Source organism: Tauraco erythrolophus, chromosome 26 (assembly GCF_009769465.1).
Source record: "Tauraco erythrolophus isolate bTauEry1 chromosome 26, bTauEry1.pri, whole genome shotgun sequence".
In the NCBI taxonomy this organism is placed as follows: Eukaryota; Metazoa; Chordata; class Aves; order Musophagiformes; family Musophagidae; genus Tauraco; species Tauraco erythrolophus.
Window position 1 is genome coordinate 1,079,905 of NC_141490.1, and position 17,530 is coordinate 1,097,434.

Below are 17,530 nucleotides of genomic sequence, written 5' to 3' on the forward strand. Positions count from 1 at the left end.
TTCAGCAACGTGTAAATCCTCCTTGATGTTTTCCTAATCACACCAGAAACACGGTGCCATCGTTGTCCTGGCATCCTGCGCTCACAGCTCCTGCCGGTGGGCAGTGACCGCCCTGAGACCCGCTGGGGACGGGCAGGGAGCGGCCACGGGTGCCGGGATTCCCAGGATTCCCGGGGCAGGAGGACCCCCGCAGGGGGTCTTACCGTCCTCCAGCGTGGTGGCGTTGATCTCACTGGACGACGGCCCCGTCCCCGCGCGGTTGAACGCCTGCACCACCACCCCGTACTGGGCGAACTTCTTCAGGTTGTCCAGCGTGTAGACCTCGCTGTCTCCCGTGGCCTTCATCTCCACGATGCTGTACTGCCCGTTGCTGCCCGGGCTGTTCTCCCGGTACCCGATCTGGTAGCCGCGGATCACCCCGTTCTGCAGCTCCTTCTTGGGGGCCTGAGGAGGAGGGGGTGCAAGACGAAGCGGTGTCACGCTGGGCCACGCTGCCCAGCACGCAGCGGCTCGCAGGGCTCCCTTCCTGCGACCACCCCTCCCTGGCATCTTTTCTCAAGGCTTTTAAACCTTCTCTCCCCACAGCAGTGCTCATGCCCAGTGGCAGAATGGCGATAAAAAAGGGCCACCGGGTCCTGGGGGGCCACTGAGTCCTGGGAGGCCACTGGAGAGGAAGGTGCTGGCTGGGCAGCGGGACGTGCTCAGCCGGTGCCGTTCCCCGACCGGCGCAGCTCAACGAGAGGAGGGAAAAGCCCCAAAGCTGACAGCCTTAAACACGCACGAGGCCAGGTCGAGATCAATCTTAACAATATTTCTCTGCAGCATTAAGAAATCAATAAGGTTGATTGCAAATTTATGTTACAAAGCCAAAGCGATCCATCTCACCGAAATACTCCTAGAACGAAGTGACTTATCTTTCCCGTGAATCTTATTTTCCATTAATTTGTTTTTCAGCGCTTAAGGGGAGGGGGAAGAAGCTGGAACCCTAAATTTATTGACTTACCAGTCCATTCCGAAGTCCTAACTTTATAATCAATTTTATTTTTCATTATGCACCTTTGGAAAAATAAATCCAATTCTAACTTGTATGGATCTTTAAGCAAACGCTTTGCAACCCAGCGTCTCCGTTTTTACATATTCATCCCCTCTGCCCCCCCACGGCCCCCCGCAGACATCCTAAAAGATAAGGAGCTTGTTGTAAAACATGATTAATAAGGACCCTGTGCGATGGAGCTGAGCTGCACGCCCAGCGTTCAGGTTCTCCTATCGCCCAGGAAATCCTTCCTGGCCCTCGTACTGCTGACGGAACGCCGGTCCCAGGACAAGCTGCTGCCGCGGAGGCTCAGGACAGCGTTGGGCGCTGCCCAACCCCCGTGGCCAGGCAAAGCCCAGGCGCTGCCCCGGCCCCGCTCACCTTCCAGGTGACCTGGATGCTCTGAGACGTCATCGGCTGCAAGGTGACATCCATGGGGGGCCCATCGGGAGCTGCGGATAAACGCGCCCAAAAGAGCACGGTGAGAAGCAGCAGGGCAAGGGCCTCCTCGTCAGGAAAACGATCGGCTTCAAGAGGGCTCTGCCGCAGCCAGCTCTGTGCCAGGCCACAGCCCCTGCGCTGCCCATGGCCGCCCCTGCCCACCCCTGCGAGCCGGGAGCGGCACCTGCTTCCTCCGTGCTGATGGTGAGCTCCTTGCTGGGCTCGCTGCGCCCGATCTTGTTGAAGGAGTACATGCGGATGCTGTAGACGGAGGCCGGGTGGAGGTCCACGATGTTCGCCTGGTTGATGGTCGGGGAGATGTTGCGCGTGGACTGCTTAAAATCCCAGGAATCTGGAAAAGCAGCGGAGCGAGGCAGGAGGAGGGTCAGCACCTGATCCCCGCGGTACCAATGGGGCCGGGCTCAGGCAGGTGAAGCCCCTGACCACCTTGAGCTTTCGTCCCCAGCCCCCGTGAAGAGGTGCTGCTCCCCCCTCCTCGCTGCTGCACGGTCTGCGTTTGGCTTTTCACAAATATTGTCTCTTTTAATATTCCCTTTCAAGTGCTCCCATCCAACAGAAATTAGCATATGTCATTAATGCTGCGCTCTCCTTTCTTCATCAAAGGAACTGGGCTGCAGAACGTTCCCTTGGAGGTGCCAGCGGGGCAGCCCCGCACCTGCCCGCGCAGCCCAGCCCCGGGTCGCCGCGGTGCAGCCCCAGCCCCGCCGCTTGCCGGGGGCCGCGGCAGCGCGGGGTGGAGGTGAGCCGGCACCTACCCGACTTGTTCTTGTACTCGATATCGAACCCCGTGATGATGCTGTTGCCGTCAAAGCGCTGTGTCCATCGCAGATTCATACTCCGGGCTTTCACCTCGCGGATCTCCAGCTCCGGCGGGTCCGGGGGCTCTTGGGGAGACGCAGGCAGGTCAGGGATGACAGGGGGAGAAGCCCCCCAGGAGGAAGGGGATCCTCGTGGCGAGGCTTCGCACCCCGGGCCTCGTGCGCAGGGGAGGGAGTACCTTGGACAGTGAGCTGGATCAAGCCTCTGTCCTCGCCGTAAGAGTTGATGGCGTGACAGGAGAAGAAGACCGAGTCCCCGCGGTCGGCTGGTTTCAGCTACGAAGGCATCAGGGAGAGGAGAGCAGCCACTTCAGACTGAGCTCCCCGAGCACCGTGCCCCAGTGCCGCAGCCTGCTCCAGCACCAGCCCTGGCGGGGGCAGGTCACCCCCGGCACCCCCAGTCCCCTGGCTCAGATCCGCGCTGAAAATTGTTGTTCGAGATGTCCCTGGTGCTGCAAAACACCTTCGCGACCAGAGCCCCTTGTACGGGCAGCTGAGATTTGGTGCGAAAGCCGGGGGCTCGTCCCGGCAAGCAGACGGCGGCTGGCTCTTAATTGGCATCATTAAAACGGGAAGCCTGGCTCCCCGTGCCAGCCCAGGGCAGCGCCAACGCTTATGCTGGTTGTAAAAGCCCAGGCGCTGGGCAGGTGCGTCGCCCGGCTGCACCGCAGCGTGCGGGGGCCAGGGGAGATGCGGCCGGTGCGCGGGGCTCCTGGCTGGAGACGCGACCCCTCCGGAGAGTTTTCCAACATCCCTCCCTGCTGGACTTGATTTTGCCACCCCGGGAGCCCAGCCGCAGCACCAGCCTCCGCGGACCACCCTGGGACACCCTCCCTGGGCACCCCCTGTGCCACCTGCCCCCCTCTGTCACCCAGGTGGGTACAAGACCCCTGGTACCTCACCTTGAGGGTGGAGATGACCTCGTCGCCGTTGTCCTTGGTGGTGATGGCGTAGCGCATGTTGCGGTCGGGATCGATGACGGTGTCACCCTTCTCCCAGCGGATGATGATGGGCCGCTCGCCCCGGGCGGTGCAGTTCAGCTCCTTGGTCTGCCCCTTGATGGCGATGGTGGTGTTGGGGTGGGAGGTGATCATGGCCGGGACTGCGGGGAGGCAGGGGGTCACCCACGCGCCCGGGGCCACCTTGGTGCCACCTGCGGCCGCCTGGCCCCAGCACAGCCCACAGACCCCGCCGGGAGGCAGCGGATGCGGGTCTCACCAAGAGGCCAGGCAGCCCAAAGCGGAATCGTCTCGCTGCATTATACAGCTCAGGATCATAAAATAATGAAGCAGATAAATTTTATAATGCATAGCATTACACCAGGGTAGACAATAAAACGTGAAAGACAAATAACCAAGCGCACACGATAATGAAGAGAAAGCCTCCAGTCTGAGGCGTGCGGCTATGAATTATTGACTAAGGTTTTACACTCCCGAGGATGAGAGGAAGAATGTTTTCCATCACGGATTTGCATAATTCACTCGTATAAACCTGGGCAGAATATAGAGTGCGATTTCACATCAGCACGGCCGCCTTTGCATTGCAGATGCCAGAGATGGGGCATTTTTTTTTCCATAGCCACCCCAACGTGCAAATGAGGATGGTGAGGAGCCCCACGCCACACTTGCCGCCCGAGTGGGCTGCGGCAGCCGGCGCAGGCGCATCCTGGCGCTGCCCAAGCAGCGGTTGCAGCGCGGTCGGGGATGGCCCTGGGGATGGTGTGGCGAGTCCGTCTCGCTGCTGGCAAGTGCCCGCAGCCCTGGCACAAAGCTTCCGTCTCCGTCCGGGCGCTGGTCTGGAGAAGGACCAGCGCGCCAGCCGGTGCCAGGCTTGGCCTCCTCCTGCCCATCCCCACGCGCTGCAGCAGCCTCTGCCGAAGCGTTTCTGCCCAGGGCGAGGGATCGCTGTGGCGAGCCCCGTCCGGGCTCCCTCCCCGGCAGCCTCGCTGCTCCCAGAGCCGAGTCCTGCTGCCGCCCCGGTGCCATGCGGTGAGCCGGCCGCGGTGTGCACCGCGCTGGAGAAATGGACTAGCGGGGCAAGGGCAGCCTGGGTAAGGGAAAAAAATGTAATGCATAAACAAACAGCGCTGCTGAGTCCCGCAGTAATATATGATAATGACGATCCGCAAAGGCAACACACGCTGCCATAATGGGGCACAGGAGGCTCTAATGAGCTACGACTTCTCGGCTTTCCGTGGCAATGTAATTCAATTAACGGCGGAGGAAACCTCCCCTCCCGAGCTGCTGGGATTTACGGGGTGCAGGACAGGGTCCCATATGGCTGGGACAGAGCGGTGGGTGCCCAGCTTGGCACCCGCCGGCACCACCCCAGGTGAGCCAGCACAGGGACGGCAAAGGGCAGGGACGTTGGGGCAGCGCTGGGACTGGCGGTGCATCGCGGGGAACCAAGAGCTATGAGAAACAGGACAAGACTTCTCCTACTTCTGCCCTGTCCCATCCCCAGCTGCGTGCCCATCCTCCCTGGCGCCACCGCCTCTGCCCGTCTGCAGCCCAACACTGGGAAGCACGGCAGGCATGGGAAGCGCCCCACCAGGGCGAAGGCAGAGCACGGGCACGACTGGGGACTGCTTCCCTGCGTTCAGCCACCGTTCAGGCCAGGCCAGGGCCAGTGTGGCACAGAGGGTGCATGGGGCCGTAGGGCAGGCTGGCCCCCCAGGGCTGCGGCACCCGCGGTCATGTGGGCCCCCGTCCCGGCGAGCGAGTTCCCAGGGGAGGAGCTCCGTTTCAGGCTCTACCTCGCTGAAACGCACTTATTGATGTTTGATTAAAAGCAGCTCCTTGGATGTAAACACATCAACTTCTCTCAATTGCCAGGGTCCCAGGAGAGCGGCACGCAGCCCAGAGCGGGCAAAGCAGCAAAGCAAACCAAAAGAAAACCCCAACAGCCACACAGACAGTGCGGACCGGGACGCAGAGGCAGCATCTCCTGTGTGCCAGTCCCTGACATCTGCCCTCGAGTGGTTCTGCCACTCACAGAGGGACAGCATCGCCCAGGACTGGCCATGGGACCCTCCACGGGACCCTCCGAGGGCTGCTGGGGGCTGCTCCCGGCTGGCCCACGTCCCCTCCCCAGGTGCAGGGACATCACTACTGCTGGTTCCCGTCTGCCAGAGCATTGTCCAGGGCCGGGTCAGTGCTGCCGTGCAGACAGGCTGCCCTGGAGGAGAGCTTGCCTCCGATACCTTCTGTGCCCACCCGTCCTCCCTGCGCCCAGCCCGCTCAGCCGCCCCTGCCACGCTGCCCCCATGCCCACGGCCGTTGTTAACACGGCCCCAACACGAGGCTCGTCCCACTCGCTGGGCAGAGAAAAGGGTGGCTACAAGGGACTCGGCAGCCCCCGGCACGCGCTGCCATCCCGCGGAACGAGCGGCTTCGCAACGCGCTGCTGACAGCTGAGTGAGAACGGTGACAAGGGTGACAAGGGCTGTGCCTGCCTCCCAGCCCCCCTTTTTCTTGTTTGGAGCTGGCTCTGTGATGTTAATTTGATTGCACCCGTTTCAGCTTCCTTTCTACACTGATTAGCTGAGTTTCACCTGAAGCATGAGATTAATTCAAATTGCATGGAAGCAATCAGTTATGCTCTTGCCGTACGGCACCCAACTTCCCAACACGGCTGTGCCCGCGACCTGCCGGCAGCTGCCCCTCTCCCAGCCCCTTGGCCAGACCTGCTCGCCTCGGCTTGGCGGTGCCAGGGAGGACCAAACATAGGAGCCACCTCTCCAGCGAGCACTGCCCACCGCGCTGCCGCTCCGGCAGCCTCGGCACAGCCCGTGGGACCCCCCGAGGACGTGACCCTCTGCATCCCGCACGCTCTGCTCTCCGCACCCAGGAAGGCGTGCAGCCATGTGCTAAATGGCATTTACCATGCGCTGGCAGTCCCCTTGCCCGCACCCAGCCCAGCAAGCCGTCCCACCGGGCACACGCTCCCCGCCTCCAGCACTCGCCATCTTCTGCCCTGCAACACACCCAACCAGACGCCAAGGAGCTTCTGTTGGAAGCAGGGAAGGACACGCCACCACAGCACGGCGGCAAGCTGCTGCCGGCATCCAGTCCTGTGCCCACGCCAGGGGCTGAGTGGAGCAGTGCAGCGTGGGCACCAGGGAAGGGAACGGTGCCAGCCAAGGGCTGGGCACGGCCGAGGGTTACGTTCCCATACTAGTGCAAGCAAAGGTGGGTGCCTTTCCTTGTCCACCGCCCCACAAGAGCAGCAGCCATCTCCTGGCACTGGTGATGCACAGCCTGATGCATTACCTGGCTGTCTCCGCTCGCCCCCAGAGCCCATCGTGGTGTTACTGGGGAAGGGTCGTGCAGATGTGGGCTGGTGGCCACGGCTGCTCCCCTCTCCCCGGCCGACCACCAGCGCTTGGTCTGGGCTCTGATTAACTCCCATTTAACTCCGTCCGCAGTGGCCTGGCTTTCAAGGCGAGCGGGCGCTGATCTCGCTTTAATTGGCCTGACATTTCACTAAACAAACAAAAATCCCAAACTGAAACAAAACAAAGAGCCCCATATAACGCCTAATTGGCTGCGGCGCCTCGTCCACCTATTCATCCAAGCCTTTTCAAAGGCTGCGAGGTCTCCAGGAAATGCAAAAGCACATGCATAATAAGGTTATGTGCTATTCAAGTCAGCGAGCAACCTGTCCTGGGATGCAATTACAGCAGAGAGCAGGGACAAGGCAACAGTTCAGGCTCCGAGACTCCGGCGCGCTCCCTCGGGATTAATCGCCTCGACTTTGTACCTGCGCCTTATTGAAGTGCCGTGTTTGAAGTCGCTCCCTTCGATTCATCAGCCGGTGGGATAAATTAAGGAGCTGACAGGGAGGGGGGCAGAAAGCCCGGCAAGCAGAGGCTGGGTGGGGAGGGGAGCAGCCCTCAGACAAACGCCTGCCCACGCCGGAAAACGAAGCGCTTGGCTGGGGAGGGGAGGCAGCCAGGGGCTGCCCAAGCCACGGCCGCGCTCCCCTCGCCTCGTCCCAGGCCATTCCCCAGGCACGAGACCCTCGCCCGGACGCGGCGGTGCCCAGGGAGAGCTGCGCATCCCCTCTGCCCGCCAGCACGCTGCCCAGGGGACAAGCAGGGGCCGGTGGCTGTCACGGCTCTGCCTGCAACCTCCGTGTGCCCACCGGCGTGAGCAGGGCAGAGTTCAGCCCTGTTCGTCTCTGGGGACACGCAGGAGCCATTGCAGGAGCGAGCCCGACTGGGCTGGACCCCCTCCACCACCTCCTTTCTGAGGTTTGAACGCTCAGGGCAGCAACAACCAAAACAAATGAAGAGGAGCTGGAGATTACGTATTCTGCTGGCAGCAAAGGGAGAGGAATCCAATAATGAGCGCGGTTCAAACGCGGTGTCCAACACCACTTCCCGGCCCACCCCTGCCAAATTAGCCCGGCTATTTCCTTCCCTCCTGCGTGATGTAGATTGATTGCTCCGTTTTATTAAGGACAAAGTGTGTTTAATAGCAAAAGGGAAGCGGGTCCCTGGAGGAGGAGGATCAATGCCCTCCCCGTGCCCCTTGCATCGATCGGGGGATGTGCAGCGCCGAGGGCAGAGCCGGGCTGGAGCGATGGGGACCCTCCACACGGAGCAGGGGGCTGCGCCAGACCAGGCTCTGCCAACAAGCACTCACCCCGCAGCCACAGCCACCTTCGCTGGCACGCGGGGTACGTGCCCACCTCTGCTCCTCCCGGCCACGAGCAGGTTCCCCAGCCCCTCGCCGCCGCAGCGCAGCCCTGGCTACTTACTCTTCACGGTGAGAAACATGGACTTGCTGATGTCTGTGCCCACCCCGTTGCTGGCCTGGCAGAGGTAGTAGCCGATGTCCTCCTCCAGCACATGGCGGATGAGCAGGGAGCTGTTGGGCAGGATCTGGATGCGGCCCGTGAGGGGTATGGGGTGGTACTGCTGGGGGTTGCCACTTCCTAGGAGGGACACAGAGGCACAGAGCTCAGGCAGGGCAGGGGAGCGCTAGTGAGGCTCGGTGCCGGGGCAGCCGTGGCGCAAGGGGACCGTCCCCCGCCCGCGTGGGGGTCCCCATGCGCCGCCGCGTCTCACCGCTACCTTTGGCGTGTTTCCACATGACTTTCGGAGGGGGGTAGCCGTCAACGGAGCAATTCAGCACCCCAGCTTTACCGTAAATGCCATCTTGGTTGTTGGGTTGGACCACAAAACGAGGAGGCACTGAGTGATTTGAGAGAGAAGACAGTTACTGCAGCGAATGCCCCATCAGCAACCTGCGAGTCCTCCCTGCCTGCAGGCAGGTGGCTGCCCTGGCCCAGCCCTGCTCCTCACCCTCCCCGCCTGCTGCTGCACCCCTCCTGTGACCGGAGAACAGCGTTATCCCGCTCTAGCCTCCTAACTTATCTCTGCTCCCTGCCCGTGCTAACCCTCCACCACTGTCCGCCCTCCCGAGCCCGACACGGCGGCAGCACCGGGCACCGGGCTGGGCTGTGCACGTGGCTGGGTCGGCCCCGCGGCGCTCACCCCGCACGATGAGCTGCCGCTCCCGGCTGACCGTGGCAGCGTCGTTGCTGGCGATGCAGGTGTAGTTGCCGTTGTGCTTGAGGGAGACGCTGGAGATCTGCAGGGAGCTCATGAACTCCTTGCTCTCGATAGTGACTCCAGAGCCGGAGAGGATGACGTGCCCGTCCTTCCTCCAGGTGATGTGGATGGGCATGTCCCCGGAGGAGACCACGCAGGGGATGTAGAGGAGCTGCCCGATGGAGGCTGGCGGGAACTCGAAGGGCTGGATCAGCGGTGGCACTGCGGAGGGGAGAGGCAGAGCTGGAGAGCCTGTTCAGGGAACACCTTCTGCCAGGAGGGACGGGCCACAGCGGAGCTTGGGGGACACGCTGCCCCGGGACGAGCAGCAGCCCGGGTCAGCTGCCCAGACACTAAGGCAGGCTTTTGGTTCCACCAGGAACACAGCCAGGCAGAGCGGAAGGTGCTGCTGAGCGGAGGACAGCGGGAAGACGTCTCCCGGCTGGCAGGGCCACCAGGCTAAGAGCAGGACGGAGAAACGCCGACCTTCCGAGCAGAGCGGGCGCTGCTCTGGGGAAAGCCCTGGCCCAACGCCCTGCCGGCACCAGCCAAAATTCCGCCTCGGCATTTATCTGCTCACAGAAAAGCAATTATTAGATGGATGCTTTTCTTAAAGGCACTGGATTCAGAACCAGCCATTATCTTTCTGATAACTTAATTAGGCAACCGCAGCATCTCTGGCAACGTGGGAGGGGGAAGAAAGCGGAGAGAGGGAGACAATTAGCTTAACAAGGCTCAGCACCTGGTAGATGAGATCCTCTTTCCGCCGTCTCCATAATTCAATTAGCGGGCTGCCGATTGTCCCCTCGGCAGAAATAAGCTGCCCTCTCGTAGAGGCGTGGGAGCGGCTCCCCGCACCACCACCTGCGTCCCCGGCCTCCCACCTCCACCCCGTGCCCATCCCAGTGCAGAGCGCTCTGTGCCGGCTCTCTGCCCACTGCTGGGCAGCTCTGCAGAGCAGCAGGCGAGCGGGGGGCTGCCCAGTGCCCCCCGGGCTGCTGGCAGGCAGGCAGAGGGGTGCAGGCACGGCCAGCCTGCCCATTTGCCGGCTACGGTGACGTGGCTCAGGCTGCTGGAGCCATGGAGCCAGCGCTGCCTGCTTTCCATAATTAATGAATAATTAATTGGCAATGCACTGCAGTCTATTGCAGAGCGGGGACGGGCTCGTGGAGCCGTGCCTCTCCAAACACGTCCCACTGGCCGCTCCCGAGGTGCCAGGCAAAGGACAGACTCCCTTCACAGCACAGCTCTCCCCGCTCCAGCTCCTTGCAACCGGAGCCTGCAACTCGCCTCTCCTTCCCTGCTCCTCTCCTGCTGCAATTCTCCCTTCTCCAGGGCTTCCAGGCTCTCCATGCAGCTGCCGCAGCTGCCCAGGCCACCGCGCCAGGGTCTCCCTACCCACAGCACCCACTGCAGCGCCCGGCCCCGCCAGGCACGGGAGCTCAGGCTGGAGGGGAACCCCAGCGACCAGCCTCTGCCTTGCCGCGGGGTGCGGCACCACCCCGGCGCCGCCGGCTGCGGAGCAGGCGCCGCTGGTGCCAGCACCACGCTCCCCAGATCGCTGCGGCCGCCCCAGCAGAGCTGCGTGAGAGCCCTGGGACAGCACCGAACCCACACGTGATTCATCAAAACGTTCAAAGGTGCCTGCGGGAACAAGGAGCTGCCAGGGCACCTCGGAGCAGGTCGGGTGCTGGGATGGCGCTGTCGGGGAAGCGCAGAGGAGAGGCCCCGGCAGCATCCCCGGGTGGCTGCAGAAGCCCTAAGGAGCAGGGAGGTTTGAAGCTGGGACCGGGGGGGCCCAGGGAGCCCAGGCGAAGAGCAGCAGCTAAACCCGGGCGGGAGTTTCCCTCAACGCAAGACGGGGAGCGTGGTGGGGGCGATGCCTCGTGAGCGGGGCTGGGGGCTGCTGGCACATCCCCCTCCCCGGGGCAGCGACGCCGGAGGGGACCTGTGAAAGCTTTTACTGCCACACGCAGAGAGAGCAGCATAACTCACTCGTGGCACTTAACGTGGTCGCCGGGCACTCGTGGCAATAAAAGCTTTACGGTGCTCCACGCCGCCCCGTGCTCCTCGCTCTGCGTGGTTTTATTTATCCACTCCGCCGCGCGGAGCGAGCTCTGCCTGTCCGCCAGGGCCTCTGCGGTCCTTCCCGCCGGCCTTTCATCTCACGGCCAGGGCAAACACGGGATCCAGCAGCGGGGCCGGGTGTAAATCTCTGGCAGCTGCGCCGCAGGCGGAATGAAGACGTCTGGTGCCGCCGGCCCGCGCCGCGCTTCCACCCGCTCGCCTTCCGCAGCCTGTCACCGGCCACTAATCAAGGCAGTAAATTCCAAATCGGAAGGGTTCGCTGGCGGTTGCTTCCCGGAATACAAAGATCCTCAGCTGAACTTGAGCATCCTGCATCCTCCGACACCGCCCAGCGACCGCCGAAGAGCGAGTCCCGCTACACAACTTCACGCGCGCCCGTCCCACGGATGCTCTCTCCGCAGCAGCCCTGCCCGCCCCCTTCCCCCAGGACTTCACTCGACTCCGGTCTCTTTTCAAGCCCGGGGGCTCCCACGCAGCCAGGGTTTTGTATAAGGAAAGCAGGGCTGGCCATGCCCTGCACCGCAGACCCGAGGGCAGGGCAGGGGAGCCCTCCCCATGCCGCCCTCGGACAGGTTATCCGCTGCCTGCCCTTCCCTTCGCACGGCCTTGGAGAGGAGCGTTAGCTAATCAAGCGGGAGCATCCATAATCAGCTTGATGCGCTCTCTGGCTAACCTGATTCCTAATAAGAAAGCGGTAGATGGGAGGGGAGGGAGGGGGATCAGAGTAAAATCCAGTCCATAAATACTCTGCCGGGTGAGACAGAGCAAGACAATTGGCCAGCCCCGTCCCCAGCGCCGCTGTGTTTGTCTGAATGATTTACTGCAAACGCCGAGCCGGCGACGGGCAGAGACGACCTGACAACTCTGAGGACAGGAGATACGGGAGCACCGTGCACTCCCGGCACAATCTCAGCGAGTCACTGGGAGGGAATGCATCCGGCTCAATTCATTAGGACTGATAGCTCCCTCAATGGGGCTGAATAATTGATGGCCTGGAGAAGCTTTTAAGATGTTCTGCGCGCTCGGAAGACCGAGAGTATTATTTTTTTAAGAGCTAACGCACACAGAAAAACATCGGTGAAGGTGATCCGAGCAAAGGTTAGATGGTTTAATACGTTGTGTTTACACCGCAAATCCTTGCTCCATCGCTTGTACCGGGAAATGGATACGGCATGGCTCGGGGCAGCTGCTGGCGTGCCGGCAGGACCAGGTAGCCGCTCCGGCAGGAGCTGCACCAGCTCCCGAGGGCTGCTGTGGCAGGAGCTGAGCTCCCATCGGCGCAGCGTTTGCGGAGCACGGCCACCGCCCAGTCGCAGAGTCCCCCGCACAACGCTCCTCTGCCTCCATCCCGCAGCAGAGATGTCCCCCACGCGGCCTGGCCTCTCCACCCGCTTACCTTTCACCGTGACGTGGACACTCTGGCTGATGGAGAGCTGGGGCTGGATCAGCACGCTGCACAGGTACTCTCCTTCATCCATGCCTTTCTGGACATCCATCAGCTTGAGAGTCCCATTCTCAAAGACCACTTGGCGGTGGTTATCGGGCAGCAGCAAAGAGTCCTTGTACCACTTGATGGAGTAATACGGGTACCCGATGACCCTGCAGTTGATGAAAGTGTCCCTACCCGCTACCGCCGTTATGTTCTTCATCGCTCGGATGCTCGGGGGACCTACGGATGCGGAAGGGAGGAAGGAAGAGGCAGGCTAGGTTAATTCCGAAAGGCAGTCTGGTTGCATGCAGATCTGCTGCTATTTCAGAGCGAGCTCCACAGGCAAAGGAGGTAACCAGAACAGCTGGGACCCAGCCTGGGTTTGGGTGAGGAGCAGCCCTGGGCTCCCCTCTGAGCGTGCGTGGGGAAAGCCTACGGCCACAGGGACCGCAGAACAGACGGGGAGCGCTGCCCCGCGGGCACAGCCGCGCTCTGCCTCTCCCAGAAGGAAGCTGCCCGCGTTGTGCCCAATGTCCTCGACAAGGGCTGCCACGGGAACCCGACTCCTGTTGGCACACATGGTTCGCCTCCCCTAAATACACCTTCCTGAGCCTCCCGCCGGCAGCCTGAGCGTGGCGGAGAAGCCAGATGGGCTCTGGTCGCTGGCTGGCTCCCGTGCTGGCCCTGGGACTGGGAGAAGGCTGCAGGTGTGTTTCAATGAGAGGTTCCACATATGGATAATCACATCGTTCTCCTGGCCACTGCGTAAAATAGCAAACTGCTCTACAGACTAACCCTGTCTTGGCTCACCCTAAGGGTGTAGCAGGATAACGGCCTAACAGACACTCGGGATAAGCTGATGGATGGTACTTCTTGTACTGGTGCTTCTCGTACTGGGACACGTTTAGAGAAGGAGCAGGAAAAAAGCAACTGGCATCTCACCCTGTAACCATCTCTTGGGCCTGTCTGAGGGACTTGCTCCATTCCTGGGCAAAAAACCTGAATCTTATCTCATGACAGCCCGTCAAGAGCTGAGAGAGGGGAAAAAGGGAGACAAGTGTTGAAAACGCTGCTCTGGCTTCTCATGGCTGCGGGATGAACTTGCTCCAAATTTAGCAGTAAGTGGCAGCAAAATTCAGACTTTCCTGGGATCCCAGCCAAAAAGCCACTAGATCCGTTTCAAACCTGAGACACAGACAAACACAGCCCTTCAACCCTCTTCCTCAGCAGACAAATAAACGCTCCCTTGTCTCTGGCTCGCTCCCACCTGTGAGCCTGGAAGCTTTAATGGGTGATCATTAACGGGCAGGGGCTTATCCCAGACCCTGTGGCTGAGCGCGCTCCCTGCAACGCACTGAGCGACACGCTCCAGCCGCAATAACACGGCGATTAACGCGGCCATGGCTCTTAGCAGACAAAGGAAACACAGACATGACAAATCAAAGCTCATTTTCCACGATTTCACGTGCTGCCTCATCATCGTTTGTCATGTAGATCCCTGTGCCGGCGGGCGCGATCGCTGCCAGGGAGCCGGGCTCCCGCTGGGACCGGAGGTGGCTGGGAGAGCACGGGGGGTCCGGGACACTTCTGTGCCCACCACCACCTTCGCCGTTCACGGGGTCCCTCGGGAGGCGTTTGCTGGCCCGGCGCAGACCCCGAGGTGGAGGCTCAGCGGGGCGACAGCGGACCCCAATGAGGTGGGGACTCGGTGGGGCGGCAGTGGACCCCAGTGGGGAGGGCACTGCCCTTCTGCCCTTGCAAAGCCAAGCTCCAGCTCGCCAAGGCTCCAGGACCACGTTGTGCTTCGTTAAGCTCCCTGCTTTAAGCGGCGGGGAGGCTCGGCCCCGTGGGCCGCCGTGCGAGCAAGCGGGGCAGGAGCGGGGCGCTTGGGGAACGGGGTCGGGGCAGCCAGGGAGACCCGCGTGGCCAGGAAGAGGAGGGGGAGGTGAGGAGGAGCGATCGGCCGGGGAACAGAACAAAACCAAAAGCCCAGTAAAAGTCCTATTCTGATATTTAAAAGTAGACAGGCACCTCTTACGTTTATTCGCGCTTGGTATTCGGCGCTGCCCACCGAGTTCCGCGCGGTGCACCGGTACACGCCGCCATCCTTGATCTGCGGGCTCGTCACGTTCATGTGGCTGACGGTGGTGCCGTCCGACATGGTGTACTGGTTGGTGCGGTGCCCGCTGTCCCGCGGGATGGGCTCATCGTCCAGCGCCCAGGTGACGGTCGGCGGGGGGGCCCCCTTGGCGGCACACATCAGGGAGAACTGCTCCCCGGGGTTGACCACCTTCTCGCTGAAGGAGGAGACGATGCGGGGGGTCCCATCTGGGGGGCACCCAGAGGGAGGGGGGTCAGGGAGCAGCAGCCACAGGCAGCAGCAGTCACCCGCTGGCAGGATGGCTTTGAGCTCCCACCCGGGGTGGGGGCCCTGGCATAGCCGGGAGAGGAGTCGCAGTTGGCGACGCGTGCCTGGGCACGCCTGCATCCCCACAGCAGGGAGACACTGAGAGGGGGCCAGGGGCTTGCTGCTCGATACTCAAGGGGACACCAGGCTCAGGCTGCCCTTTCATCCCTTGTCCAAGCGTCTAGTGATCAGCAGCTACGCCTGCTCACAGGGAGCAGGGAGGGACACCTGGTGAAAGGCAGCGCCTCAGCCCCGGAGCTGGGGACGGGCAAGTCAACCCGTATTTTGGTCCTTCCCTGTCCCGGCCATGCTGCATCCAGATGGTGCACGCAGCCCAGGGAGCAGGGTGGGAGCCGGGTGGGAGCCGGGTGGCCCCAGGAGCCCCGACCCCAGCCAGTCTTGCTGCCCTCCAGCCATGCACAAAGCATCCCAGCATGCCCAGGGGATGCAGTGGCTCTGAGAGGGGCAGAGAAAAGCCCCCGCCGCCCCTGCCCCGAGGAAGCCAGCTCACCCTCCAGCGTGATGATGGAGAAGTCCTGTGCCGTCTGGGACTTGCGGGTAGCAAAGCACTGGTAGGCCCCAGAGTGGCTCTTCTGCGCGGCCGTGATGAGGAGGGTCTCGTTGCTGATCCCCCGGATGGAGATGTAGTCATCCACCGCCACGAGGTCCGTGTTGCGGTACCAGCGGATGATGTACTCGGGGGACCCGCTGAGGGCACAAGAGAGGATGACGGTGCTGCCGATGCCCGTTTTGAGCTTCTTTGGTGTGAGGGTCACACGCAGAGGGTCTGTGCGAGAGAGGGCGAGAGCGGGCGAAGTGTTGGCAGTGCTGGGCAGCGCAGCAGGAGGTGTCTCGGCACCACTGTGCTCTCTCTGCCTTCCCTGCCCTGCAAGCGCCAGCCTAGCGACGCGTAAAATGTCACCGCGCAATAAGGCGGGTGCCCCCCCGCCCTCCCTGCTGACAGTCCCTGCTTTTAACGTCAGCCCCAGCTGCCCCGTGGGGGTGCCCGCAGAGTGGGCGCTGTCGGGGAGGCAGCAGGATGGCAGAAGCAGCCATTGCGGTGGGTGATGTGGCCGGCGTGCTGAGGGACAGCGCTGAGCTGGGAAGGTGCCAGGGCAGCTCCCAGCAGGCTGCCAGCGCTCGGTCAGTGGCGCGATCATCGTGGCGCGGCTCCAGGTAAGGCAGGCATGGCATGTGCCGGCCCCGTGCCGCTGGGATCCCAGTGACAGGAGGAACCCCCAGGAACAAAGCACACGGTAAATACTTGGCCTGTCCAGATGGTATTTACTGTTTGGCTGGAGCCTACTTCATGTAAATCAACAAAACAAAGCGCAGAGGCACGCAGCATAAAACAGACATCGTCATCCAGCATTTTACCCCCCCCGGTATCGCTCTGAATTTTCCCGAGGCCCCTGTCCCTGCCCCGACTGCAGCGGTAAATCAGGGCACGCCTGCAGACGCGCTGCTGCAGCGCGACAACCCTCTGCGAGCACTTCGGGCGCCACGTCGGGCACGCCGCGTCGCGAGACGGCAGCCTCCAGCGTGCGACGTGCCACGCTGAAATACAAGGCTTGTCACTCATTCGGCTGAACCAGACCTTTAAGGCTTTATATCGATAAAGATTTTCTATTTAGAGGCAGCAGGACAGCAGCCTCCCCGCCACCGTGCCCCGCTCCTCCCCGCCCGCTCTCACCTATGACCGTGAGGGTTCCCGTGACCTCTGCGGACCCGAAGGTGTTGGTCACCTCGCAGATGTAGGTCCCGCTGTCCTCCACACGCAGGTCGCTGATGGTCAGCCCTGTGATGCGCTTGGTCCAGCGGCCGTCGGCGGGGAGCGGGCGCCCGTCCTTGATCCACCGGACGGCGGGGTTGGGGTAGCCCGAGGCGATGCAGGGCAGCTCCACCGGCCGGCCCGCCTTCACCTCCCTGGACTGGAAGCTGTCTAGCATCGTGGGGATGGACTCCGCGGGGTCTGGGTTTGGAAAGGAAAGGGGCTCAGCCGGTGAAGAGGAGGCGGTGAGGCTTCTCCCCGCAGGGACATCAGGGACCACCGTGCCCCTCGACATCAGCAGGGAGAGAGTGGCCGCCCCCTTCCCTCTGAGCTGGCAGCTCTGCTGGGCAGGAGTGCAGGACACCGGGCACGGTCCCTGCTGGGCACGGAGTGGCCTGTCTCACCCAGGACAGCCAGCAGAGCCCTCGGTGGCCAGGGCAGCAGGCTGGTGGGGAGGCAGGAGGGAAAACACCTCCTGCTAGCTGTCGGGATGAATAAACTCAGCACCGGAGGAATTACTCAAGGTGACACCTAATTGGTGCAAAATACACAAATTCTGTGGCACATTTCAAAATTTACAAGCAAAAGGGCCCATCAGGCAGCTGGGAAAGGAGAAAATTAATCACCAAGTCTCAGGCGTGAAATTAAATTCCAGGGGATAGAAACCTCTTTCATTACACCCAAGCAGAAGTAAGATGCCGTGACGTGTAAATAATGACAGCGACCAGGAGGGGACCAGGCCAGACCGAACGCGCGTGGAGAGGGGACGGTGCAGCCGGCGGCTGCCCGCGCTCCTCGAAGGCGGTGCAGCAGCATGGCCACGGGCGGCACACGGGACCCTCGGAGCTCTACGAGGCTGTGGCAGGGTCAGGCGGGCCCCAGCCCGGCCATCCCGGACCCCCGTCCTGCCCTCCGCGGGGTTACTCGGAGGAGCCGGTGCGGGAGCCACAGCCCGCACACCCA

At 62.2% G+C, this 17,530-nt stretch overlaps 1 protein-coding gene across 2 annotated transcripts in view; it reads right to left on the reverse strand.

Moving 5' to 3' along the window:
• The window catches only part of DSCAML1 (DS cell adhesion molecule like 1), a 100,401-nt gene that overhangs the window by 11,164 nt on the left and 71,707 nt on the right, over nucleotides 1-17,530 (reverse strand). For both annotated transcript variants that reach the window (XM_086626770.1, XM_086626769.1), the window contains exons 5-17: nucleotides 16,490-16,768; nucleotides 15,308-15,583; nucleotides 14,421-14,717; nucleotides 12,357-12,629; nucleotides 8,816-9,094; nucleotides 8,393-8,512; nucleotides 8,077-8,253; nucleotides 3,216-3,415; nucleotides 2,493-2,589; nucleotides 2,251-2,379; nucleotides 1,659-1,826; nucleotides 1,415-1,485; nucleotides 204-444 (exon numbers count right to left, since the gene is read on the reverse strand). In XM_086626770.1, coding sequence (XP_086482896.1) covers nucleotides 204-444; nucleotides 1,415-1,485; nucleotides 1,659-1,826; nucleotides 2,251-2,379; nucleotides 2,493-2,589; nucleotides 3,216-3,415; nucleotides 8,077-8,253; nucleotides 8,393-8,512; nucleotides 8,816-9,094; nucleotides 12,357-12,629; nucleotides 14,421-14,717; nucleotides 15,308-15,583; nucleotides 16,490-16,768 — 2,607 coding nt within the window. The remainder of the gene's footprint in view (nucleotides 1-203; nucleotides 445-1,414; nucleotides 1,486-1,658; nucleotides 1,827-2,250; nucleotides 2,380-2,492; nucleotides 2,590-3,215; nucleotides 3,416-8,076; nucleotides 8,254-8,392; nucleotides 8,513-8,815; nucleotides 9,095-12,356; nucleotides 12,630-14,420; nucleotides 14,718-15,307; nucleotides 15,584-16,489; nucleotides 16,769-17,530) is intronic.